The 22,680-nt window shown below is 41.3% G+C and overlaps 6 protein-coding genes across 6 annotated transcripts; 5 read left to right on the top strand and 1 right to left on the bottom strand.

Annotated features, from left to right (window-relative positions):
• Positions 1–1,667: 1,667 nt before the first annotated feature.
• On the top strand, positions 1,668–5,007 carry LOC125898447 (claudin-4-like). Its single transcript, XM_049592244.1, has 2 exons — positions 1,668–2,292; positions 3,981–5,007. Exons 1-2 carry the CDS (start codon positions 1,805–1,807, stop codon positions 4,627–4,629), a joined length of 1,137 nt encoding a protein of 378 aa, XP_049448201.1. The 5' UTR covers positions 1,668–1,804; the 3' UTR covers positions 4,630–5,007.
• A 1,012-nt stretch (positions 5,008–6,019) lies between these two features.
• LOC125898445 (claudin-4-like) lies at positions 6,020–7,522 on the bottom strand. Its single transcript, XM_049592243.1, has one exon. It carries the CDS (start codon positions 7,486–7,488, stop codon positions 6,856–6,858), a length of 633 nt encoding a protein of 210 aa, XP_049448200.1. The 5' UTR covers positions 7,489–7,522; the 3' UTR covers positions 6,020–6,855.
• A 2,937-nt stretch (positions 7,523–10,459) lies between these two features.
• LOC125898443 (claudin-like protein ZF-A89) lies at positions 10,460–11,237 on the top strand. The gene has a single exon (XM_049592241.1). The coding sequence runs from the start codon at positions 10,488–10,490 to the stop codon at positions 11,118–11,120; it is 633 nt and encodes a 210-aa protein (XP_049448198.1). The 5' UTR covers positions 10,460–10,487; the 3' UTR covers positions 11,121–11,237.
• A 2,495-nt stretch (positions 11,238–13,732) lies between these two features.
• LOC125898444 (claudin-4-like) lies at positions 13,733–15,431 on the top strand. Its single transcript, XM_049592242.1, has one exon. The coding sequence runs from the start codon at positions 13,930–13,932 to the stop codon at positions 14,485–14,487; it is 558 nt and encodes a 185-aa protein (XP_049448199.1). The 5' UTR covers positions 13,733–13,929; the 3' UTR covers positions 14,488–15,431.
• A 362-nt stretch (positions 15,432–15,793) lies between these two features.
• On the top strand, positions 15,794–18,427 carry LOC125898435 (claudin-4-like). Its single transcript, XM_049592230.1, has 3 exons — positions 15,794–16,049; positions 17,074–17,316; positions 17,782–18,427. Exons 1-3 carry the CDS (start codon positions 15,915–15,917, stop codon positions 18,382–18,384), a joined length of 981 nt encoding a protein of 326 aa, XP_049448187.1. The 5' UTR covers positions 15,794–15,914; the 3' UTR covers positions 18,385–18,427.
• A 1,340-nt stretch (positions 18,428–19,767) lies between these two features.
• LOC125898442 (claudin-4-like) lies at positions 19,768–21,587 on the top strand. The gene is made up of 2 exons (XM_049592240.1): positions 19,768–19,888; positions 20,199–21,587. The coding sequence occupies exon 2, from the start codon at positions 20,426–20,428 to the stop codon at positions 21,056–21,058; it is 633 nt and encodes a 210-aa protein (XP_049448197.1). The 5' UTR covers positions 19,768–19,888; positions 20,199–20,425; the 3' UTR covers positions 21,059–21,587.
• Positions 21,588–22,680: the final 1,093 nt, after the last annotated feature.

The raw sequence follows: 22,680 nt of genomic DNA, 5'->3' as shown, positions 1-22,680 counted from the left end.
TATGTGAGGGTATTGCAGGCTTATGGGAATGATGTAGGGGTCGGTTGGTAAATGAGAGCTTTAGATGTAGCCTATGTTTTATGCTGTGATTGTGTCCATTGTAATGAAGTGTTTTACATGTTTTGTTTTGGAACCCCTTGAAAATGAGATTGTTTATCTCAAGGGGCTATCCACTAAACTTTTTTGAATTATGACTATAGAGGGGATCTCAAACTTCCCACAAGGATTTCCTCCCCAGTCTTAGTAATAATAAAATTTTCCAGCGAGGCTGCGAAACCAGAGCATAAACATTGGCTCTTTATGTCACATTTAACAGACTGTGCAGCTTGTCAACATAAACACTAAAGCTGTGATGAACAGCACTCTAAAATAACTGTAACAGACACCAAAATGTCTCCCTCCAAAACTCAAGCAAAGGTTGACCCCAAATATAGACAGTTTCAACACAGGCGGACAAATGATGATTATTTTAATTTAAAGTCTTCCTTCCAGTCTAACCCTGTCTCCTAGAAATTACTTGTTTATGTTACTGACCTGCTTTCTTAATCACGTTGTTCTGGCAATGTAAAAATTGGAGGACTTTGACACTTCAGGTTAGCAAACAGATTCCTGTTTTAGATTTAGGCAACAAATGCACTTTGGCTGTGATTGGGAAAGATCGTGATTTTTGTTAAGTGTTAATGAAAATAATGGAACAAAAAATGAATGCTGTTGTCTGTAGGAGTGGATACTGTATTGTGAGATTGGCTATTTTGGTGGAAATACATTGTCAGTGAACACTGATACGTTCAGTATCAACGTTTTAATTTTCATATTAGTTGTGTTTGAATGGATTAGATAGTCTAATGGATTAGACTTAGATTGAGCCGTTTATATCTTCATACGGAGTGGATCCCTTTCCACAGAGTCTGCCATGTTTTTCTACAGTCGCCTAATACGGACAAACCAAACACTGGCCTAGTTATGGCCATTTGCGTTTTAATGTTGAGCACCATTGTTCTCCTACATAATTAGCACATGGAATAAGTTTCAGATCTGCAACCTCACCGCAATATGCCACTAAATCCTCCACACTAGACCTTTAATCATCTTTCACGCAGTAAAACGGACACAGCTGAGTAACGACATTCTAGATATTTTTCTGGACTCCAGCAGCATGTCAGCCATACTTTGCGAAGGTGTAATACAACAAAATAACTGAGCACAAGACCAAATTTGGTCCGTCGGAAATTTTCGTCAGAGGTATCGTCATTCAAAACAGACTGAGTCATCTTTCACTCAGGATGTTACTCCACCCTCCTGCTGCATGAGGTGAAACTGAAAATGGGGGAGGGGTAATTATCAGAGGGAAGATGAAGTAAATAAATGTTATGTTACTATAATTTTTCTCTGATAAGATGCCTATATTGTGTTAAATTGTGTGTTTCATCATGCATGTGGTGCTACATGTAAAGCAGTTTCACCTGCTTTCTTTTGTTAGACTTAATGAGACAGAATGGGTGGGGGAGGGTAAACAGGTTATGGGTTTGTGGAGTTTGGGGGAGTGGAGCTGAAGAGCAGGGACTGATGATGGTTAGCTGTTTTTCCTCCATGGCCCCTCCTCTCTCAGAGGGAGGAGATCATATGTACCTGTTCCTCTGAATCCTCTCCCATTCAGCAAACTCACCTGACTGACAAAGGACTTGCCTCCATCACAGAAGGAGACAAACAACTCACAGGCTCACGTCACTGCCAGAGAGAAATTACAGTCTACAGAGAGGCTTTCAAGTCAAGAACAACTCAAAGAACAAATCAGCCGTCAACGATGGTGTCCGGTGGGCTACAAATCCTGGGTGCAGCCCTGGGAATCCTGGGCTGGATTGGTGCCATCATCGTGTGCGCCATTCCCATGTGGAAGGTCACTGCCTTCATCGGCAGCAACATCGTGACCTCGCAGACGTCATGGGAAGGTATTTGGATGAGCTGTGTGCACCAGAGCACGGGCCAGATGCAGTGTAAAGTCTATGACTCCATGCTGGCCCTCAGCCCTGACCTCCAGGCTGCCCGGGCCCTGACCATCGTCGCCATCGTGGTGGGCATCATGGCTATCCTGCTCTCCGTAGCCGGGGGGCAATGCACCAACTGTGTGGAGGATCAGGCGTCCAAGTCCAAGGTGGGCATTGCAGCTGGAGTTATGTTCATCATTGCTGGGATCCTCTTAGCCATCCCTGTCTGCTGGACGGCCCACACTATCATCCGAGACTTCTACAACCCACTGATGGTCAACGCCCAGAAGAGAGAGCTGGGTGCTGCGCTCTACATCGGGTGGGGGGCAGCTGCCTTGATGCTGATCGGAGGAGGAATGCTCTGTTGCCGCTGTCCCTCTAAGGATGACGACTCCTACACTGCAAGGTACAAAGCAGCCAGATCTGAGGCCTCAGCACCAGCGTCCGGGAAAGACTATGTCTGAAACAGATCTAGAAGTCAGTAAATATCTTCCACAAAGCAATGTTTACTGGGACAGATGCACTGGTGCTGCTGGGTTGTGAATGTTGATATTTCAGGATGTTACTTGAGCAAAAAGTATTCCTGAGTTTTACTCCTCATGAGAGTGTTTGGATGAAATCAACAGCAAGAAGGGAACCACACCCAAAGAGGAAATTAAATTTTATATGTTAACACAGTCATTTGTGTATGTATGATTTATGATATGAATATTAGTCATTTCTAAGTCTTTTCTGAGTGGTATGAATATTCTATAACCTAAGTTGAAATGCTGTATGTGGGTTATTTTTGTAAACCATGTCTATGAGATTCATGATGTGTCAGTTAAATTGTAAATAAATATTTTGTTTACAAATGAGAGATCACTTGTGCTTGCCTTTTATTTTCACACGCATTCACACAACAGCTGTTAAACATGTTTCATCCAGTGGTCTTAAAACAAAGCAAATCACCATATCATCAAATTCTAATTGCAACTTATTGTATTCTTTGTTTTCTATATACTTTTTGACACATTTAGTGACACAGAAATGTCTCTTCACCCCTGCATTACATCAAAACAAGGACCCTTTTTTCCAAACAAAACACCCTCAGACGGTTTGAGAAGCATCTATTCTCTGACATTCTTGCAGATCAGGTTTAGGTGTGGCAGAAAAAAAAAAAGAGGCAAGGCGGTTGGAAACAGGTCTTTGTTTAAACTGTGAGCCTACAGGCAAAGGTGTTTGTGCTTCATACAGACCAATCACAGGACCAATTTTTCATTTGTTAAGAGAGCACATATTATGTCAGGAAATATCCACATCCCTTTGCTTTGATCTTATAAAGTTAACAACATTTCCTGCCTCGAGGAATCTATTTTGACCGATCTGATGCAAGTCCCTTAATTAAATATGCAAACCTTAATACAACAGTGTGTCTAAGATTGAGTGGCTGATTTTAATTGCAATACCAATGAAGATTAGTTTTTATGAAGTTTGTCAACTTTTTCCTGTTTTAGAAACATCCACTTCCTGATCTGTTTTTAGTTGAATATGCTGACCCCAACTCTGAAGTCTAGAGTTTGTGTTTGCTCAAGGCTTGATCTGTGTGAATGGGTTGGTGTGTGTTTGTGTGCGAGCACAGGTGGGATCTGGAGCCACTGTTCCCAGTCTCAAAGTCTTGCTTGAGGTAACAAAGCTTGTATGTGTGGGAACAATGAACAGAGAGAGAACAAGGTTTGTGGATATCAGATCTCAGTTTTCCCCTTTGTCTGGGAGCACAGAAACTCCACCCTGAAAGTTTGAACCACAATGGGAATCAGTTATCTTCTCACAGTGCGACCTCGCAGTATCAGAGCACAGCAAACACTTCCTCAAGCAGGTGTGAGAGTGGAGGAGTATATGAGAGCAGCTATACCCCGTTGGGTTTTTATGCATTCACAATCTTAAAACCTTCAAGACGTGAGCATTTCTGTAAGAGCGTCTTATTCCAGTGTAGAGGTTGAGTCCTGGCTGCAGTGGCGCTATCATGGCTTCTCAGGGCCTCCAGATCATGGGTGTGCTGCTCGCCTTCATCGGCTGGCTGGGCACCATCATCACCTGCGCTATGCCCATGTGGAGAGTCACCGCTTTTGTTGGGGCGAACATCGTCACGGCCCAGGTGATCTGGGAAGGCTTGTGGATGAACTGCGTGGTCCAGAGCACGGGCCAGATGCAGTGTAAAGTGTACGACTCCATGCTGGCTCTGCCTCAAGACCTGCAGGCTGCCAGGGCCATGGTGGTCGTCTCTGTGATCGTCGGGGTGTTCGGTATCCTCATGGCTGTAGTAGGAGGAAAGTGCACCAACTGCATGGAGGACGAAGTGGCCAAAGCCAAAGCCTGCATCGTGTCCGGAGTGATCTTCATAATAGCCGCCTTGCTGATCATGATCCCAGTGTCGTGGTCAGCTCACGCAGTGATCAGGGACTTTTATAACCCCCTGGTGGTCGCGGCTCAGAGGAGGGAGCTGGGGGCTGCACTCTATATTGGATGGGGCTCTGCTGGGCTGCTGCTCCTGGGAGGAGGCCTGCTCTGCAACAACTGCCCCCCAAAAGATGACACAAGACCCTACATGCCGGCCAAGTTTGCCCCTGTAAGAACCGTATCTTCAAACGTGGACTATGTGTGAGTTTTTTGGGCTAGAACTGCAGCATAAAATGTCTCGATGATTTTTATTAAAATTTGTTAAGGCTCCCACGAAAAGTTTCACAAAAGGATCTGTTTCTCAAAAATGTTGATGCTAAGGCTGACATGAGCGAGAAAGTGGTGTATTAAAGAAGAAGAAACTTCTCAGTCTTTGAAATATTTCACAAACTCTATCAACAATTTGGAGCATTAAAGGTACAAAAGACAGTCCAGTAAAGTTGTTGTCTGGTAGTTGTTTTGTTTTTTCCAGATAAAATGTGTACCCACAAAAGGTTGACATATGCTGTCAATTATCATTTTTCACAAAAAAATGTATTTTTTCTCCTTCTTTTGTTACAAATAAATATTTTCCCTATCTGAAGGCTGAAAACCTGTAACATTTCTCTGAAACAATTTTTTTTTTTGGGACAACATGCCCACTATCAAGAATTGTTTTCTTCATAAATGGAGTGATGCTCTAAACCTGAATACATACTGTACATCCTTTATTAAATTTCTCTGATTTATAAGTTATTATCTAGACTGCTGTCTAGAGAAGTTGTGAAAGCCAAACAATTTGGATGAATTCAGATTTTGATATTAGACAATGTGCTTGAATCCGGTTGTAAAGTGTTTTTTAGTCATGCATTTTAGTCACTATCTTTAAACTGTCAGAAATAAAGCTTCTTTGTTCATACATTCCTCTCTGCTGTTCACTCTGCACCTGCAGACAACACTGTCATAAAACTGAAACTGAACTTCTCAATAAGCGTGATAAGGCATTCAGGAATCTGGGGGAGTAGACTCCTGGGAATTTACTGTATCTGCCTGAGATGTTTGCCATGGTGTAATCCTCCGCCCTTGTATTAAGATGGTAATTTAGGGTTTCTGTCCTGAGTAAAATGGACGTCACTGCCAGAGACAACAGTGTGCTGTGTATGCTCCGATTCATGTTGCTAAGGAACTGTTTTATATCTCCAAAGAATGGATATTTACACTTTGCCCAGTGAGAGCACATCTGCCAAGTCTTGTCAGCTTGATCTATCCTGAACCTCTTTAATGGTTTTCAGTTTAAACCAGTCTGACAAGGAAAAACAATACACCCCTGTAATATTTCACTTCAGGTCTGTTTTCATTTTGGCCACTCGGATGAGAGCAGGCCAAAGAAGTGTTCTGATCTTTCACTTTGGTAACAGCAGCAGTACCGCAAAATAGTAAATTACAAGTAAAAGTCCTGTATTAAAATTATATTTACTTCAAGGTAAAAGTACAGAAGTATTATCAACAAAGTGTATTAAAATATCAAATGTAAAGGTACTCATTCTGCAGAACAACCACTGCCAAAAGCATACACAGGAAAGGAAAATACCAAAAAGCCTTTATTAAAGTGGCTTAATCATTAAAAAATTGTGTGCTTCATGTGTTGTATATTGGGTTGTAATGTTAATGTGGGAGCAACATTTTAATGTTTAAGTTGGTCAAGGTGGAGCTAAATTAAACTATTTTATATAGTCAAGTCAATTTCATTCATCTAGCCCAATATCACAAACCACAAGGGGCTTTAAAATCCGTACGGCATACAGCACCCTCTATCCTTAGATCCTGTGAGATAGTTTAATCTCTAACAATGTATCACGCCATCTAAGTTTAACATAATTTTGTGTGTAAAATCTTAATATTTAACAAAAAAAAAAAAGCTATAGCAGTTAAATAAGTAATGGGCGAAAAGTGCAATATTTCCCCTTGAAATGTGGCATAGAATAATAGCTTAAGATAAGTATCATAAATTGATTATGTAAAAACAGTACTCAAGTAAATGTACTTTATGTTCCACCAGATCAGGCATATCAAAAAAACATCGCTGACAAAAATTCAGTTTATTGTCTGAATGAAAACAAATCACACGATGAATACATTACTTTTTCTTAAGTGCTTATGTTGCACAAAAGAAGATGAATGAAAACATCAGAAGAGTCTGAGAGTGAATTAATATCGAAATTATAACAAATCAAAACAAACAAATTAAGCTTCAATCTTAACTTCATGTTGCATTATTGTAACATGGCACATGTCTTATAGGGTCTCTTGCATGTCACAGAAACAAAAGGCCACAATGTGTTAGTCAAAAGTTAGTCACAATGCAAATCAGAAATTGATAAGCAACAGGTTTGTGCTGTATGTAAAGTCAGGTGCTTTTCAAAGGGTGCTGCTTCTCATGTAATGCAGCTACTCAGACAAATTCCTTCCCGGGCGTTGTGGATTTAGGCGCAGAGTACTTTGCTCCATTATACCGGTCTCCTCCTGTCGGGCACTGACAGCAGAGGAGAGTACCACCGATCAGCAGTAGTCCCGATGCTCCCCAGCCCATGTACAAACACGCACCCAGCTCCCTCCTCTGGGCGTCTGGGACCATGGGGTTGTAGAAGTCCTTTATGATAGTATTAGCAGGCAGAGACACAGTCACCAGACACAGAGCTCCACTCAGGATGAAGAAAACACCTGCGGACATGGCCACTCTGGCTTTTGCTACCTTGTCCCCAACACAGGTGGTGCATTTCCCTCCGACCACAGACAGCAGCAGGCCAAACAGAGAGAACAGGATGGCGATGACCACCATAGCCCGAGCCGCCTGGAGGTCCGGAGGCAGGGCCAGCAGGGAGTCGTAGACCTTGCACTGCATCTGGCCAGTGCTCTGCACCACACAGGTCATCCACAGTCCTTCCCAGATAGTCTGAGCCACCACAATGTTGTTCCCGATGAAAGCAGACACCTTCCACAGAGGCAGCATACAGATCAGTATGTTTCCAATCCATCCCAGCACCGCCAGCCCGACGCCCAGAATCTGCAGCCCTAAAGATGCCATTGCTGTTCGGTGGTGCTCCTTGTCTTTCTTGCTGTCTCAGTTCTAAACTGGGCTGCCAACTGAAAGCTCTCCCACTGAGGCAAAGTTTTATACGACCCACAGATGCCTCGGAGCAGCCCCCTCCTCTGGGTGAGCTTAGGCTTCATTGCTCAGATGTAAACATCCATCATGCTGCCTTTGGGTTCAGAGGTGTTTCTCTCCTACAAAGAGGCCCTGTGGTGCCCCAGCAGAGCTCTGAGAGAGAAACCAAGCTTAAACAGTGTGGCTCGGTCAAAAGCTTGCTACAGTAAATGTCTGATGTTGTAAAAACTGAAACATGAAAAACTAACTAATAGAGTGAAAAAATACTGTACAATATGGACTTTATTTAAAATATTAATATCAAGTCTTTTGCAAACCAGTAATGTCAAACAATAATGGGTTATTAATAGGATGTGGATCCAAGCAGGGGCCTCAGTATGTTGAGAGACTGAAAAGCTCTGCCTGTATAAAAAGTAGAAACGTTAATTTGGTTAATATAAATAGTAAATAGTAAATATAGTAGTAAATATATATATATTTTAATAGTATTAAACCTTGTTTAACTACATAAGTGCCACTGAGATCACAAAATCTCATTTTCATCGGAGTGTGTGTGTGTGTGTGTTTCATATCCACATATCTGTGTTAAGGAGGAAAATAAATACAAAAAAGGGAGTATAAACTGATGCAGTGCTCATCTTGAGGTTGTCACAGTAACCAATAAACCACCTACTAGTACAGACTGAATGTACAAGACACTGAGTCAGCTCTAGCACTACGTGTTGCACTTGACAGTTTGTGGAAACTTTCGATGAACAAAAAAATCAGAACAACTAAATCAGGCAAAATGTCTACAGCAAGGATACTTGATTTGCCCAGGAGCCACTTTTGCAAAATGAAAAGAGACCAGGGGACAGTCAATAAACAAACATTAATATTATTTATCAGTGTGTATAACAAATTAATTGCCTGTTTTCAATGTTTTGACATTTGCTGTCCTCACTCATCTTTGCCCAGAGGCAAATCCAGTCACAGCAGCCCCACACAGGTCAGATACACAGTAGGATTGCTGGGATTTGAGGACGTTCCTGGACCTCTGCTGGTAGATCTGGGGAATCCTCCCCTGCACTTTTTTTAATGTATGAGAAAAGCTCTACTTTAAGGCTCTTTATATAAATATATATATATATTGTAAATGCACTGCACTTGTATAGCACCTTTCTAGTAATCCAATCACATAAAGCACTTTTTACATGAGTCACATTCACACACACATTCATATCAAGGCTACCACACAAGGTGCCACCTGCTCCTCAGTTTTTAACACACTCACACAGTGACAGATCAGCCATAGGGAGCACTTTGGGGTCCAGTGTCTTGCTCAAGAATACTTCAACAGACAGCCTGGAGAAGCCAGGGATTGAACCACAGATCTTCCAATTAGTGGACAACCTGCTCTACCTCCTGAGCCATAGCCACTCCAGATTTCAGCCCTGGTGGATTTGGCAACACCTGTAGTTACTGTGGCAACAGTAAATGTGTTTTAATACTACAGGTCACAGAGTTCAGACAGTAATTGGCCTTTTTCTAGCATGCTGCACATGGCACAAGTCTGCGGACAGTGAAACGGTTACCTCACTAAATAGGAGGTGTGCCGCCTGTCGCCTGCAGCTCTTCAACTGACAGCTCACTGCTCCTCCTTGTTCAGTTACTCTATGCAAATGCCGAAAATGACTGTTGTCTTGTTTTGTAGATGCATTCTTGATGAATGACAGCAGTAAGTGCTAACTCACTGACACACACACTGCATGGCCAGTGAGTACTTCACAATAAAAGTCAGCCTATGTCTCTCTTCCAAAATGCTTTTAATGTAAAGGTGCAGCAGGAGGAAATGTTCAGTTTGTATTAGCAGTAACTTACCTTTTTTTTTTGAACACCCAGTTTATGATATTGCAAATACATTAATATTGCAGTACTTTAATCAGTGGGTTATAGGCCCAATCAACATTGTGTTACTGACTGGGAGTCAGTGTGATAAGCTATAAGATGTAGTTAATTATTATTACACTTTATTCTGTCTTATAGAAGTTTACTAAAAGCTGGAAATATAAAACTTAACATGTTTTTATTTGGTAAAATACTAACATCTAGGCCCACACTATATGTTCCTGTAGGGATTTGCTGTTTTAATATCATCTCATATTTACTCTCTGTGGAATATCTCCAGGACTATCCTTCATATTTTTACTGTCTTTGCTTTGATACATCTTTGTTGTTCATTCTGATACAGATGTTTGGCACATGTTCAAAAACTCAGATCAGCATGAGTAAGAACAAACAAACCCAACAGGTCAACTGAGGCTCACTGTTAATCAGCACAGGTGGAGTCACTCTGCTTGATTGCTGCACTGGTGAAAGAGCATGAAATAAGGTGGCATGCAGGCAGCCATCAATACAATGTAATGTTTAAGGTCTGTAGAGACACTTCAGAATGTGAAACAAGATAATATTTTCAGTCTTGTTACATAATGCAAAAAAAGAAAGAAAATACATCCTACCACGTCTTATTTCTTCTCATGAGTCAGATGAAAGTTTAACAATAAATCATCACATGCACTTTAAATAAAAGGGCACATGCCTTTCTTCATGTTTTGCTTATACTTCACAAATCAAGAGAAAGAAATTATTTGAGATTAATAAACAAAGTGAACGGGTGGAGATATTTCAGAAATGATTGATGCAGTTTATATTTTCATTTGAAGCAAAACATTTGATATGTGTAAAGCTGCAATCTCAACGTCCACCAGTGTGTTGCTGACAATATGGGACCAACTTAATGATCACATGTGTTTTCAATATGGACAATTTTGTACAACCAATCAGGAGAGACAACAGCCCTACCACATGAGTAAAAAGGCTGCAGGTGGGAACTCAAACCTCCGCTGTTCATTGCTGCTGCTCCTCAACGTGAGACGAACATGGCGTCTGCAGGTCTTGAGATTTTGGGCATCTTTCTGGCCACCATCGGCTTCCTGGGAGACATCATCATCTGCGCCCTGCCCATGTGGAAGGTGTCTGCATTCATCGGAAACAACATTGTGACAGCGCAGACCTTTTGGGAGGGCCTGTGGATGAACTGTGTGAAGCAGAGCACCGGACAGATGCAGTGCAAGGTCTATGACTCCATGCTGGCCTTGCCCCGTGACCTGCAAGCGGCCCGGGCCCTGGTTGTGATCTCCATCCTGGTCGTCCTCATGGGAATCCTTCTCGCTGTTGCAGGGGGGAAATGCACCAACTGCATTGAAGATGAGGGGGCCAAGAGCAAAGTAGCCATTGCTGCGGGGGTGTTCTTCATCATTGGTGGTATCCTGTGCCTGATCCCCGTGTGTTGGTCTGCCAATGCGGTCATCAGGAACTTCTACAGCCCCATTTTGAGCGACCCACAGAGGAGAGAGCTCGGAGCATGTATGTTCATCGGTTGGGGATCAGCAGGTCTCCTGTTAATTGGAGGGGCACTTCTCTGTTGCCAGTGTCCACAGAATAAGGATAGCAGGTACTCTGTGAAATATTCTGCCCCACGCTCAACAGCAAGTGGAGGAGCCTATGTTTAAAATGACTGCATGCTTCTCTTGCTCCAAGAAACTGGACTGAACTCAAGTATTTTATAGTCTCAACTTTAATTTCAAGGTGTTTTTAACTGTTTTTAATAAATCAAACTTTTTATATGATCACTTTTGTTTGTGTGGTGAAAGACAAAGGTTTTAAGATGGTGTTTGCTTTGAAGCCTTTAATTCTTGGCTGAATTCAACCTAGTTGGTGCCTCATCCACATTTCCTAAATTCTTGAATTCTAGTGTTAAAGTTGTACCACTTTTTTAAAAAAACAAAACAAAACTGATCAGTAAATGCCAGCAGGAACTACTCTGCAGTTCATTCTAGGCTGTTAAGTGTTTTTAGTGAGTCACTTTGGGTTAACTTTTCATTAAAGGGTCTCTGTAACGGATGAAAATCTGTTGCTTGCCATCATATTACGGCACGGTTGGAAACTTTCCACATGTCACTCATGCAATTCATCTTTGACAGATGTTTTGGACATGGTAGGAAAAGCACATGTGTCCCACTTAATTATGGGGACATTGTATCTGACATCAGCCTCACTTACTCTGGAGCAGGGAATTGACGTAGAATTGTCTTAACTTTGCATGAATAGTGATGTTTGTATCTAGAATGAAGTTTTATCGGCCCCTCTCTGAAGACATTTTAACTAACAGACTTAAGTGTTCAATGACCAAGCATGCAAAATACCAGAAACCTAAAATATAAACAAACTAACTGGAATTCAGACACTTAATTTGCACCTGAGCTTTTCCTGTGACAAGTCAACAAAAGGGTAAATTCAGTGGTTAATTTAATTACACTAATGCTTTTTCTCCCAAGACATGTCAAGGTTTCTTTAACAGCTGGCCTGGCTCTGTCCAAAAATAACTAAACCTTCCTACCATCACTAAAATGAACATGGTACATTATGTTTAAGTAAAAATGGTCTGCCCAAGAAGTAATCTGCCTCACATCCTCCTGTAAATGTTAGGTGGAGGTTGTTACTGTTGGGACAGTTTTGCACTAAGCTAACAGCTTAGCTTTGACCTCATATTTACCATAAAGACATGAGTGGTATCGATCTTCTCAGCAAAAACATGATTTCCAAAATACGACTCTATTTGTAAGTGGTTTAGAGATTAACAATTCACTCCATATTCATGGAGTTTAGGACGGGCAGTAGATCTAATTATCTGCAGTATATTTCCAAAACCAGTATGACACTTCTGGAAATATCTCCTAGTCTTTGAGATTCTCTTTAAGGTGCTTCCACACCTATCCCATTTGGTTGGATAGAATGAACTCACGTCCATTTGTCTCTGTGTTTGTTTGTGGTTTGAAAGAAAACAAACCAGTCACAGGATTTTATAATTATGTGACTTTAGCATGAATAATATCAACAACCAATAATAAATCCATCTGCTGATTGTGAAATCTATCTGCATTCTCATAATTGATCCTGATAAAGGCCATGTATATCCCATAACCTATTTGTGCTAATGCATACATGTAACCACAGTAACACATACGCACGTCAGCATGGGTATCTTCCCTGATTAAAAGCTGTTAAAACTGCCATGATAGGGGCATCGGTGGCTTAGTGGTAGAGCAGGCGCCCCATATACAAGGCAGTTGCCGCAGCGGCCTGGGTTCGAGTCCAGCCTGTGGCCCCCTGCTGCATGCCACCCCCTCTCTCCCCCCTTCACACTTAGCTGTCCTATCCATTAAAGGCAAAAAATGCCCAAAATCATATTTAAAAAAAACCAAAACTGCCATGATAGTATCCCACTCCATTTCCATTGTCAACTCATTAAGTCCACATGTGTGACTTTGATCCCACAGTATTAACCCCCGAATTATTACGGTGCAAGACACCGCCTTTTCATCCTGTCTCTATGTCAGTCATTATTCATAACATTCGATCAATTTACAGTCTAATAAGTCTACTAATAATGCTTACAATGATCTCTTTGTGACACCAAAGATCATAAATATAAACACTTAGTGCATAAACCTCTCTCAGTCAACAGAATTTGACTTTCCCACGTGGGTCCTAATGATGCAGAATTTCAAATACCAAACTATCCTATCAGTCAACAGTCATGTCTACTCCTTTTGTTTGTTTGTAAAAACAAGTGTGTCAAGGCAGTGTGAGCAGGAACCAAACCAGAACTGAAATGCAAGAATATACCATTTTTCCCTCTGGCGTCGACTAAATGATCTGAACTACAGGTGAGAAAGCACCCGAAGTTTTACAATCAGTGCATGGTGATTGAATCACACTGGTGCACAGGTGTTGATATACTTTACTCTCTCTTCATCAGTGTGTGTTTCTCCTCTTCCCCAAGCTCTTTTTGTAGTTTTTTCAAAGAAGCTGTTCAGGCATTTGTTTAATGTCGTGTCAGGTTTAAAATGATTCTTATATAAAGTCTGACCTAAAGATATGTGAAAGCTTTCCTCCTGGAAATGATTACAATGAGTACTTCATGTAAGATTTGTGATCAGAGTCCTTTGTTTTGCTTCACAGAGCAGTCTTTCACACACCAGAGCTTTTGTTAACAGCTTTCACCTCCTCTTTATCACAAAGAGCAGGAATCAGGACAAGCAGGAAACCTGATCCACAAACTAGCAGAGTCCCCTCCCTGTTGCTCGTCCTTCTCAACATGCAGTGCAAAACCACATTGCAAAACAACCACTGCTGCGTTTACAACCGAGTGAATGCTTGTGGTAAAATGATCTCCAGCTCAACTGAAGGGGGATTGTTTTGTCTTCTTTGACTTCGTGGCAAACTTGGATACATGTCTTGGACTTGTTTTTTGGCAACATGCAGACTCAGCTAGTTGGTGTGTGTTTGGCAATCATCGGCTTTCTTGGCACCATCCTTATCTGCGGACTGCCTATGTGGAAGGTGACAGCCTTTGTTGGGGCAAACATCGTCACCTCTCAGGTCTTCTGGGAAGGTTTATGGATGAACTGTGTGATCCAGAGCACGGGTCAATCGCAGTGTAAGGCCTACGACTCCATTCTGGCTTTACCACAGGATCTGCAGGCCTCCAGGGCTCTCATCTGCGTCTCCATCGGCGTCAGCGTGGTGGCCATCGGGCTCACTGTGGTCGGGGCCCGCTGCACCAACTTCTTTCATCGTGACTGGCTGACCAAAGCTAATATTGGCCTGGCTGGAGGTCTGGTGTTTATATTGGCAGGGCTCCTGTGTATTATTCCTGTCAGCTTGTCAGCTCACAGCATCATCACAGGTTTCTACAACCCTCTGCCCACCACGGAGAGGAGGGGAGAGCTCGGGGCTTCCATATATGTAGGCTGGGCATCTGGAGCTCTGCTCGTCATTGGAGGAGGGGTGTTGTGTAGCACCTACAGATGCTGAGGACTGGGAGAAGAGAGAAAAGGAGAGGACATGGCATCAAATATATACTGCAGCTGAAAACACTGTGTTTACTGTGATGGACTTTCTTTGCTTAAGTCTTTGATCAAAGCCTCTTTTTTAATGGTAATTTCAACCTTAATTGAATGCACTATACTGACCTTTTACAACTAATCTTTGTAAAATATTAGAGTGTGTAGCACATTGAAGTGTACAGTGAATTGCATGACCAGGACATACAGTGTTTACGTTTGATTTTAAAGTGAAGAATGAAAAATGAAGATGAAATGGTTGAGCCAATAGTTTGTATATTGTGATATTACAGATCGTTAATGGAAAAAATGTGTTTTTATATATATTTCATGCAGAGATCTGGGTTTATGTGATGTTTTTTAATATGTACAGAGCAAGATATAAATAAGACCCTGAGAGATCACTGCTGTCGTGTTTAATCACAGACTTAAACATTATGTTTTAAAGGTCCACTGTGTAGGATTTAGGGCAGAAATGTTATAGAATATTCATAACTATGTTTTCATCAGTGTATAATCACCTGAAAATGTATAAAAACCTGAAAAAGAACTGTTGTGTCGTTGTTACCTTAGAATGAGCCACTTACATCTACTTACGGAGCAGGTCCTCTTCCAAGGAGTCAGCCTGGTTGTTTCTACAGTAGCCCAGATAGCACAAACCCAACACTGACTCCACATAGGGACATTCACATTTTAGATTCACATATAGAAACTGTAAAACTGTTGTGAAATTGTAAATGACACAACGTCTCAGTTCACTAGTCGACTTTTTCCCCATCTGTTTCCTCCCACTTGAGTAGTCGAATGACATGTTTGCTGTTTATGGGCATGTTTTGCCATGTCAAATGAAGGAAACTATGAATGTTTGTATGTTTATATCTTAACAAAACAATAAATTCACTTTGTATATTTATATTTTTGCACAAGCTCTGCATTTTTTTCTGTCTTATTATTTATACAGCTGCAATTTTCAGCCTATTGCCAGTAACACAAGTTGCTTGAATGAAAGAAAAAAATAAAGATTATCTTAAGTGATATGATGCCTAGATAAAAGAAAAATATGTCACTGAGGAAACCTCTGTGCTCTACATCAGCCTTCTCAGTGTGTATAAAAACCTGAAAAACTTGGTTTGGCTCTAGCTCAGAGGTGTTTGAATACTCTCTGTAATATTTACAGATGGGTCACAACTCGGGACCACGTTTACATATCCCTGTTGATCTTTGTGTCATCTGACTACTGAACGTAACAGAAAAACATAGCAGCTGGAAAGAGCAGTTAACTCTCTATTTCAGCAAAAACAAGACCAGAGAAATGCCTTTTCTGGAGTCACAGTGGATACTTTCGGTGGAATAGCTTCCTTTTTAAAATTAATTGCTATATAATCTAATATTTTTTAAATGGGAGGAAAGGGCATGAAGATCGGGGGTCTGGCACTGGTGCTGATTGGTGTTTTAGGAGTGTGTTTGGCATGTGGACTGCCAATGTGGCGCGAGACATCTTTTGTGGGAGCAAATATTGTGACGGCACAATCGGTAAGTCCATATGCATCACAGAGAAATTCATTTTCACATACTACAAGTTAACTGGGATCATGCTGTGTCCATAACCACAGATACCACTTACAGACTGAAACTGTGGGGGTTAGACTCAGCAAAGCATGGAGGATTGATATGAAGGTGTGAAGAGTTGGCTATGTAACACGAAAGTCATTAAATTTACATTTGTCAATGCTAGATTACATTTAAATGCTCGGTTTCGTCACTTTAATTTACAAAATGACACAGCATAAAATATAAAAGGGCTTTAAAGGGACAGTTCACCCCCAAATCAAAAATACATATTTTTCTTCTTATGTGTGGCGCTATTTATCAAGCTGGATTTTTTGGGGGTAACTTGCAGAGTGATGGGGATATTGACCGTAGAGATGTCTGCCTTTTCTTGAATATAGTGGGACGAGATGGCACTCAGCTTGTGGTGCCCAAAGCATCAAAATAATACATTTTAAGAACTTAACAGCAATGTCTCTTTCCAGATATCATGACCCAGTTACTTAAGATAATCCACAGACCTTGTTGTGAGCATTTCATGTGGGAGCTAGTTTCTTTGCTCTGAACTACACCCACCAGCTCCATCACAGTGCAATAGGAAGTGAGCATCTACTGATGAATGAGAGGCTCGTGTATGTGACAATGAGACATGTAAACACCAATGGTGTCCTCCTTGGCTGGGCTGTAACATGAGCTACCACAGTGGTGCTAGGTGAGCTAGCAGAAGATGCACGCTTCCTTCTGCACGGTGATCCGGTTGGCGGGTGTAGTTTGGTAGAAAGAAAATAGTTCCTACATTAAACTGCTCACAACAAGGTCCGTGGATTATCTTGAAAAAGCAGTTCATGAATTCTGGCAAGAGACATTGCTGTTGAGTTTTTCAAATGTATTCTTTTAATAGCTCTACAGAGTTTATGGAACACTCCACCTACAACAAAACTGAATGAACATCTTGTCCGGTTTGTTTATATCTTGCTGAAAGGTCCCTCTGTCTCTGTCTCTGTCTTAGGTGTGGGATGGTCTGTGGTTACACTGTATCTTTCAGGCCACAGGTCAGATGCAGTGCAAGAGACACACTACATCCATCACTATGACCTCTGACATCCAAGCTGGACGGGCCCTCATATTGATCTCCATCATCGCCGGCCTCTTGGGCTTCATCGTCACCCTGCTTGGAGGAGGTGTAGTCAACTGTAGTGGCGCTCCACCTGATCCCTCAGAGCCTCCAACCAACTCTTCCTCCAGCAAAAAAGTGCTGAAGTTGTATTCATATCATGTAGACTGGGTGTTATGGGGATTTGCAAGGAAATACTATAATATTTACGTTGTGGCAATGAGTTTATTTCAGTTTTTAAGAATTCTACTGTCCCCCAAAAAAAACACAAATGGAGGGCCTCTGGTGAAAAATGAGCTATGGGCTATGGATCCTGTATGTTAGTGGTAATTTGAAGAAACACAAATGTATTTAAGAATTTGCACTGTGTAAGAATAATATCAAAATAAATAATACAAATGTTAAAGGTGGTCTTTCTGCAAAACAGAGCCTTAAAATTAAGTAAAAATATCTAATTCACATCAAATTCATCCAGTTTATGGTCTCACTCATTTCTCTATAAACAACTGAGGCCATCAAAATAACATTAATATGTTATAATCTGAAAATTTCTGCACATATTCACTGAGCATATGGTTTCGCTGATATCCTTTGTATTTCTAGGTGTGTCTAGTGGGTGGAGCTCTGTGCATCCTAGCAGGAATCCTCTGCCTGATCTCAGTCAGCTGGTCAGCAGCAGCAACCATCTCACTCTACAATGACCCCTTAGTGGCTGCAGCCCTGAAGAGAGAGGTGGGCTCCTCCATCTACATAGGCTGGGTCTCCTCTGCGCTGCTCCTGCTTGGTGGTGCCTTGATCTGTTGCGTCTGTGGGGAGAAGCAGATAAACCCACCTCCCCGTTACAACTACATGCCGTACAGCACCAACACTCAGTACAGCGGCCCTGCATCTCACATGGCCACTCTGAGGTCTGATGTTATAGGGCCAAACTCCTCAAGGATGTCTGACCATCGTACGCCAAGTAGGATGATAGAGCACAAAGCCCAAGTGCATGAGCATAATCAAGCTCAGAGTGGGCGGTATTATCAGCCTCTGCGGACACCACCAAGATCTGAGCAGGGGACATTTGGTCGTAATCCGTCATACAGATCAGGGACACCAGACAAGGCAAAGGGCTTAGTCATGGGAATGAATCCAAATCTGGTGCGTGACATTCCCAGCAGAGCCACAACAGTGCGCAGTGAATATTATTTTAATTCTGTATAAATCTGGATGGATTTGCCTGGATCATTGCTCTGAGCACGGCTGAACACAGCAATCACTTAACTGTGTCACTGATTGTCTCCGTTCACATGTTAATTAATGCTCACTGTCTTGATCTTTTCTTTGGAGGGATCAATAAAATTTGATACCATTGTTATTATTACTTGTGATTTCTGCAAATATTGAATTTCCATATATAAAATGCATTTACAGATGAAGTCACAGAATATAGAACAAACAAAAAATGAAACCTATTGAAACCAACATATATGTCTTGCCTATTTTTGTATATTATGTTATTTTAATAAACTTGCATGTGTAAATTAAATGTATATCCATAACATATATAGTAGCAACATAAAACACTTTATAAAAATCTATCATATAGATATTTTTTAATATATCTACATACTGTAAAACTCAGGCTTTTATTTGTTTAAATCACTGAATTCACCAGGTCTATATTTGGGACAGGCCTTTCATTCCTTTCACACAAAAACTGTTGCTCAGCAAAGATGAAAAAATACAATCAAATTGTTTATTTAAACCAGTATGAATAGTACTTGTTTAAAAATGTGAGTAATTTCTATTAAAAAAAAAAACCCTTTTAATTCTTTTGATCTGTTGAAATTGGACATGTAATTTGAGGTGGCCAACAACCCGGTTTTATACACCCGAAGAACATCTATAAAAACCAACCAACCAAACAAACAAAAAAATTAATTGCTTGGCAACCAGACCAGGCTTCTTATTGAGAAAGATGTTTATTTGGAAAACGTGTAGCCACACTGGGCTAGTAAAAGTGACTTTTAATTGAAATTTTGCTGTATACTTTCATAAATCCAGACAATGCATGTATGTGAGAATAATATATTGCCTCACAGGTAACATATATGGCAACATCACTCTTGACATAGTAGCACACAAGTCATATATAACATTTCCATGTTTTTTTGAGCTGTGCTTGAAAAAAAAAATAGATTTTTATTAGATTAAAATAAAAGTATGAATACTCACTTTTGCTGTAGCCTGGTGCCAATTTGTATTTTAAAATGGAAAAGACTTTACCCTCATATTTTTTTCTGGTTTGTAAATGAATGACTGAAGCTCTGCTACAGCTTTAAAGTGCCACAAACTTGCTGAAGTGTCAGATTTGCGTTAAAGGAAAACCTTTGCTGCACATTACCTGCTGCATTATCTGCTGTGTCACTGAGCAACATGGTGAACACTGACCACATCTACAGGCGGTGCTCTGCTGACCCCCCTCTGCTGTGAGAAGAACAGGAGGGAATTTCCCTGCGGGGATGTTGTCATGTGTGCATTCAAACACCTACATGTCATTACAGTCTACTGGTATCGATAGGCGTGAGTGTAATCACTCAGGAAGTGATGTGCTCTGTCTGGGACTCATGAGCATTTACACACGAAGTGGATGACTGTTACCTGTTACTGATACTGTAAGAATTCTGATTTCTCAAGAGGAGCTTCATTACTTGAGGATTTAAAGGTGATTTTTTTGTTTTAAGGAAACATGAATAATTGTACAGGGTGACATGAGTAATAAATCACACCTGGATGCTCTCACAGGTGTGAAAAACAGTTTCATTTCATTTGAAATGAATCACAATAAAGTAGAAACTAAGACTGAAACTGAGTCTTTTATATCCTCCAAATAAACACAGTTTGAGTGTCTTCATTACTGGTAAATTATTTCAAAATCATCTTGCTTGTGTGTTGATGAGAAACAAATTGTCTGTTTGCTGTATTTTTAGTGATATTTGACCTTTTGGGGGCTCTATGTGCATCTCTGTTCACAGGAAATCTGGTCAGGTAACATTTCTCCACAAACCAGTTTCAGCTGAGAGGCGACGGCGGCAAACTCCTCCTCTGACATCTCCCTCAACAACCGAAAACCTGTAAGTGAGGTAGCCACTGTTCTTCTAAGTGGGCAATAAAAACCTCTGCCCGCTCCTCACAGGCGAATTACTCCAGCTCTCTGTAGCACACAGTCTCACCTCTTTGAAGAGACCGACAGAGCTTCAGCATGGTGTCTGGCGGAAGACAGATTCTGGGTTTGGCCCTGGCCATCATCGGCTTTCTGGGCAGCATCATCATCTGCGCTCTCCCCACCTGGAAAGTCACAGCCTTCATTGGAGCCAACATCGTCACTTCTCAGGTAATCTGGGAGGGTCTGTGGATGAACTGTGTGACCCAGAGTACAGGCCAGATGCAGTGCAAAGTCTACGACTCTCTCCTGGCCTTACCCCAAGACCTACAGGCTGCCAGAGCACTCACCATCATCGCCATCATCGCTGGGGTCTTTGGGATCCTTCTTGGCGTGGTCGGGGGCAAGTGCACCAACTTTGTGGAGGACGAAAGGCAAAAATGCAAAGTGGCCATCGCTGCCGGAATTGTCTTTATTATCGCAGGCCTTTTGGTGCTGATACCCGTCTGCTGGACCGCCAACACCATCATTCGTGATTTCTACAACCCCATCATGACCAACGCTCAGAGGAGGGAGCTGGGAGCCTCGCTCTACATCGGCTGGGGCTCCGCGGGGCTGCTGTTCCTGGGTGGGGGCCTCCTCTGCAGCTCCTGTCCCCCCAGAGATGAGAATGACTATGATGTGAAGTACGCCAAGGCTCGCTCTATGGAAAGCAGCAAGGCCTACGTTTAGATCTTCAGTGAGAAACAAAATGGGGACAGTCTGTTAGAAAGCGATAAGACAAAGAGTTTAGGAAAGTTTTACCTTCTGTTTGTCCCATGAGGATAAGTTCATTCAGAAAAATAATGTTTATGATGTGGTTGGGAACTTTTGCAGTATGAACGTGTAACTTGTGCATGTGTTTTAGTCTTAAAAACATCCATAAGAATCATAAATGTTGTAAAATGTGCCTTTTTTTAATCTTTATAAGTTGGACACTTTCATACAGTTTTTTTGTTTATGTCTCAAACACTCACACACGATGTTCTCCATGGCATGAGAGATTCAGAATATGACTGCTATATGTGAAATACATTATCTATTTATATGAAATCTGCCTGTGCAGTCACTGTTTTGTGTTGAAATCTGATGATTTCTGCTATTTCTCGATCAAACTAGAATGATTATGTGAGTGATTCACTAAGTAGCTGTTTGAATATAACTTTATGAGTCAATGTTTTTATCTGTATACCGTTAACAATTAAATCATTTGTAACACGCATTGCTGTGAGTGTGTGAGACTGTTTTCTTGAGACCTTTTCCCTCCTGTCACTGTGTTTTTTTTCTCTTTGAAGGGAAGAACAGTTACAGGGATAACGTGCCAAAGAACTGGCTGAACAGTGGATCTGGTTTTTCCAGTGTACATGAAAGAATCCTTGCAAACAGGTTGTGTCACAATGTGAGCTTCCTGCCAAAGAGACGTTGCTAAATAAACAAAGAGACTGAGTGATACCTTTCTGTTTGTGTGTGTGTGTGTGTGTTATGAGCTTGTGTGTGTGTCGTAATCCCTCTTTTTATCCTGTAAAACTGATCAGGTTTGTAAACTTTTGCACAAGAGAGCAAGATTTCTTGTGTCCTTTAAGAGTGAGTAATTGTACAGAAATTAAAATTGAGTTTGTCATAAATGTTGTGAGGGGCAAAATGAATAGACAGAACAAAGTATCCCTCTGAACTTTACAAGGACAGCAAGATTAAAGATTATTTTGAGCCTGATTAAAAGGCTAGGGTGTGTGTGTGTGTGTGTGTGTGTGTGTGTGTGTGTGTGTGTGTGTGTGTGTGTGTGTGGAGAGGTTTTCCATGTTTCAAACAGGTTTTTTTTCTGTGCAGTCGCCGCTGTTAAAATGAAACCGGTTTTCCCCCAGGAGGTTGTGTTTCACATCATTCTGCATTCCGCGTTTCTGCTTACACGAATGCATTCTGCTTACACGCATAATTCACATGCACAAAAGTCTTGCCAGAGGATGCAACACACACACACACACTGAGCCCACACAAGTATTAACTTTTGAACCAAATCAAATCCCTCTTTTTTTAAAATGTTCAATCCAATTCAGCGTTTCAACAGAAAGATGGTGTGTGACAGAATCAAGACGATGTCTCATGAGTGTTTATCTTTAAACATGTTTGAAGCCCAGAGGTCTATCGTTCTTTCTGCCTCATCTAAAGCTCATCGTTTCCAAAATAATCTTGTCAGACAAAGATAATAAGGGAGGGAATATGATGTCACGGTTTCACAGCTACCTCTCTCTCTCTCTTGCTCTGGTTTTCTGTCAACCTCCTCCCCTTTTGTTTCCCTATAGAGTAGGTGTGGTGCA

Source organism: Epinephelus fuscoguttatus, linkage group LG12 (genome assembly GCF_011397635.1).
Source record: "Epinephelus fuscoguttatus linkage group LG12, E.fuscoguttatus.final_Chr_v1".
NCBI classification, from domain to species: Eukaryota; Metazoa; Chordata; class Actinopteri; order Perciformes; family Serranidae; genus Epinephelus; species Epinephelus fuscoguttatus.
The sequence above is the reverse complement of the archived record's forward strand: the minus strand, read 5'-3'. Positions and strand labels throughout refer to the sequence as shown.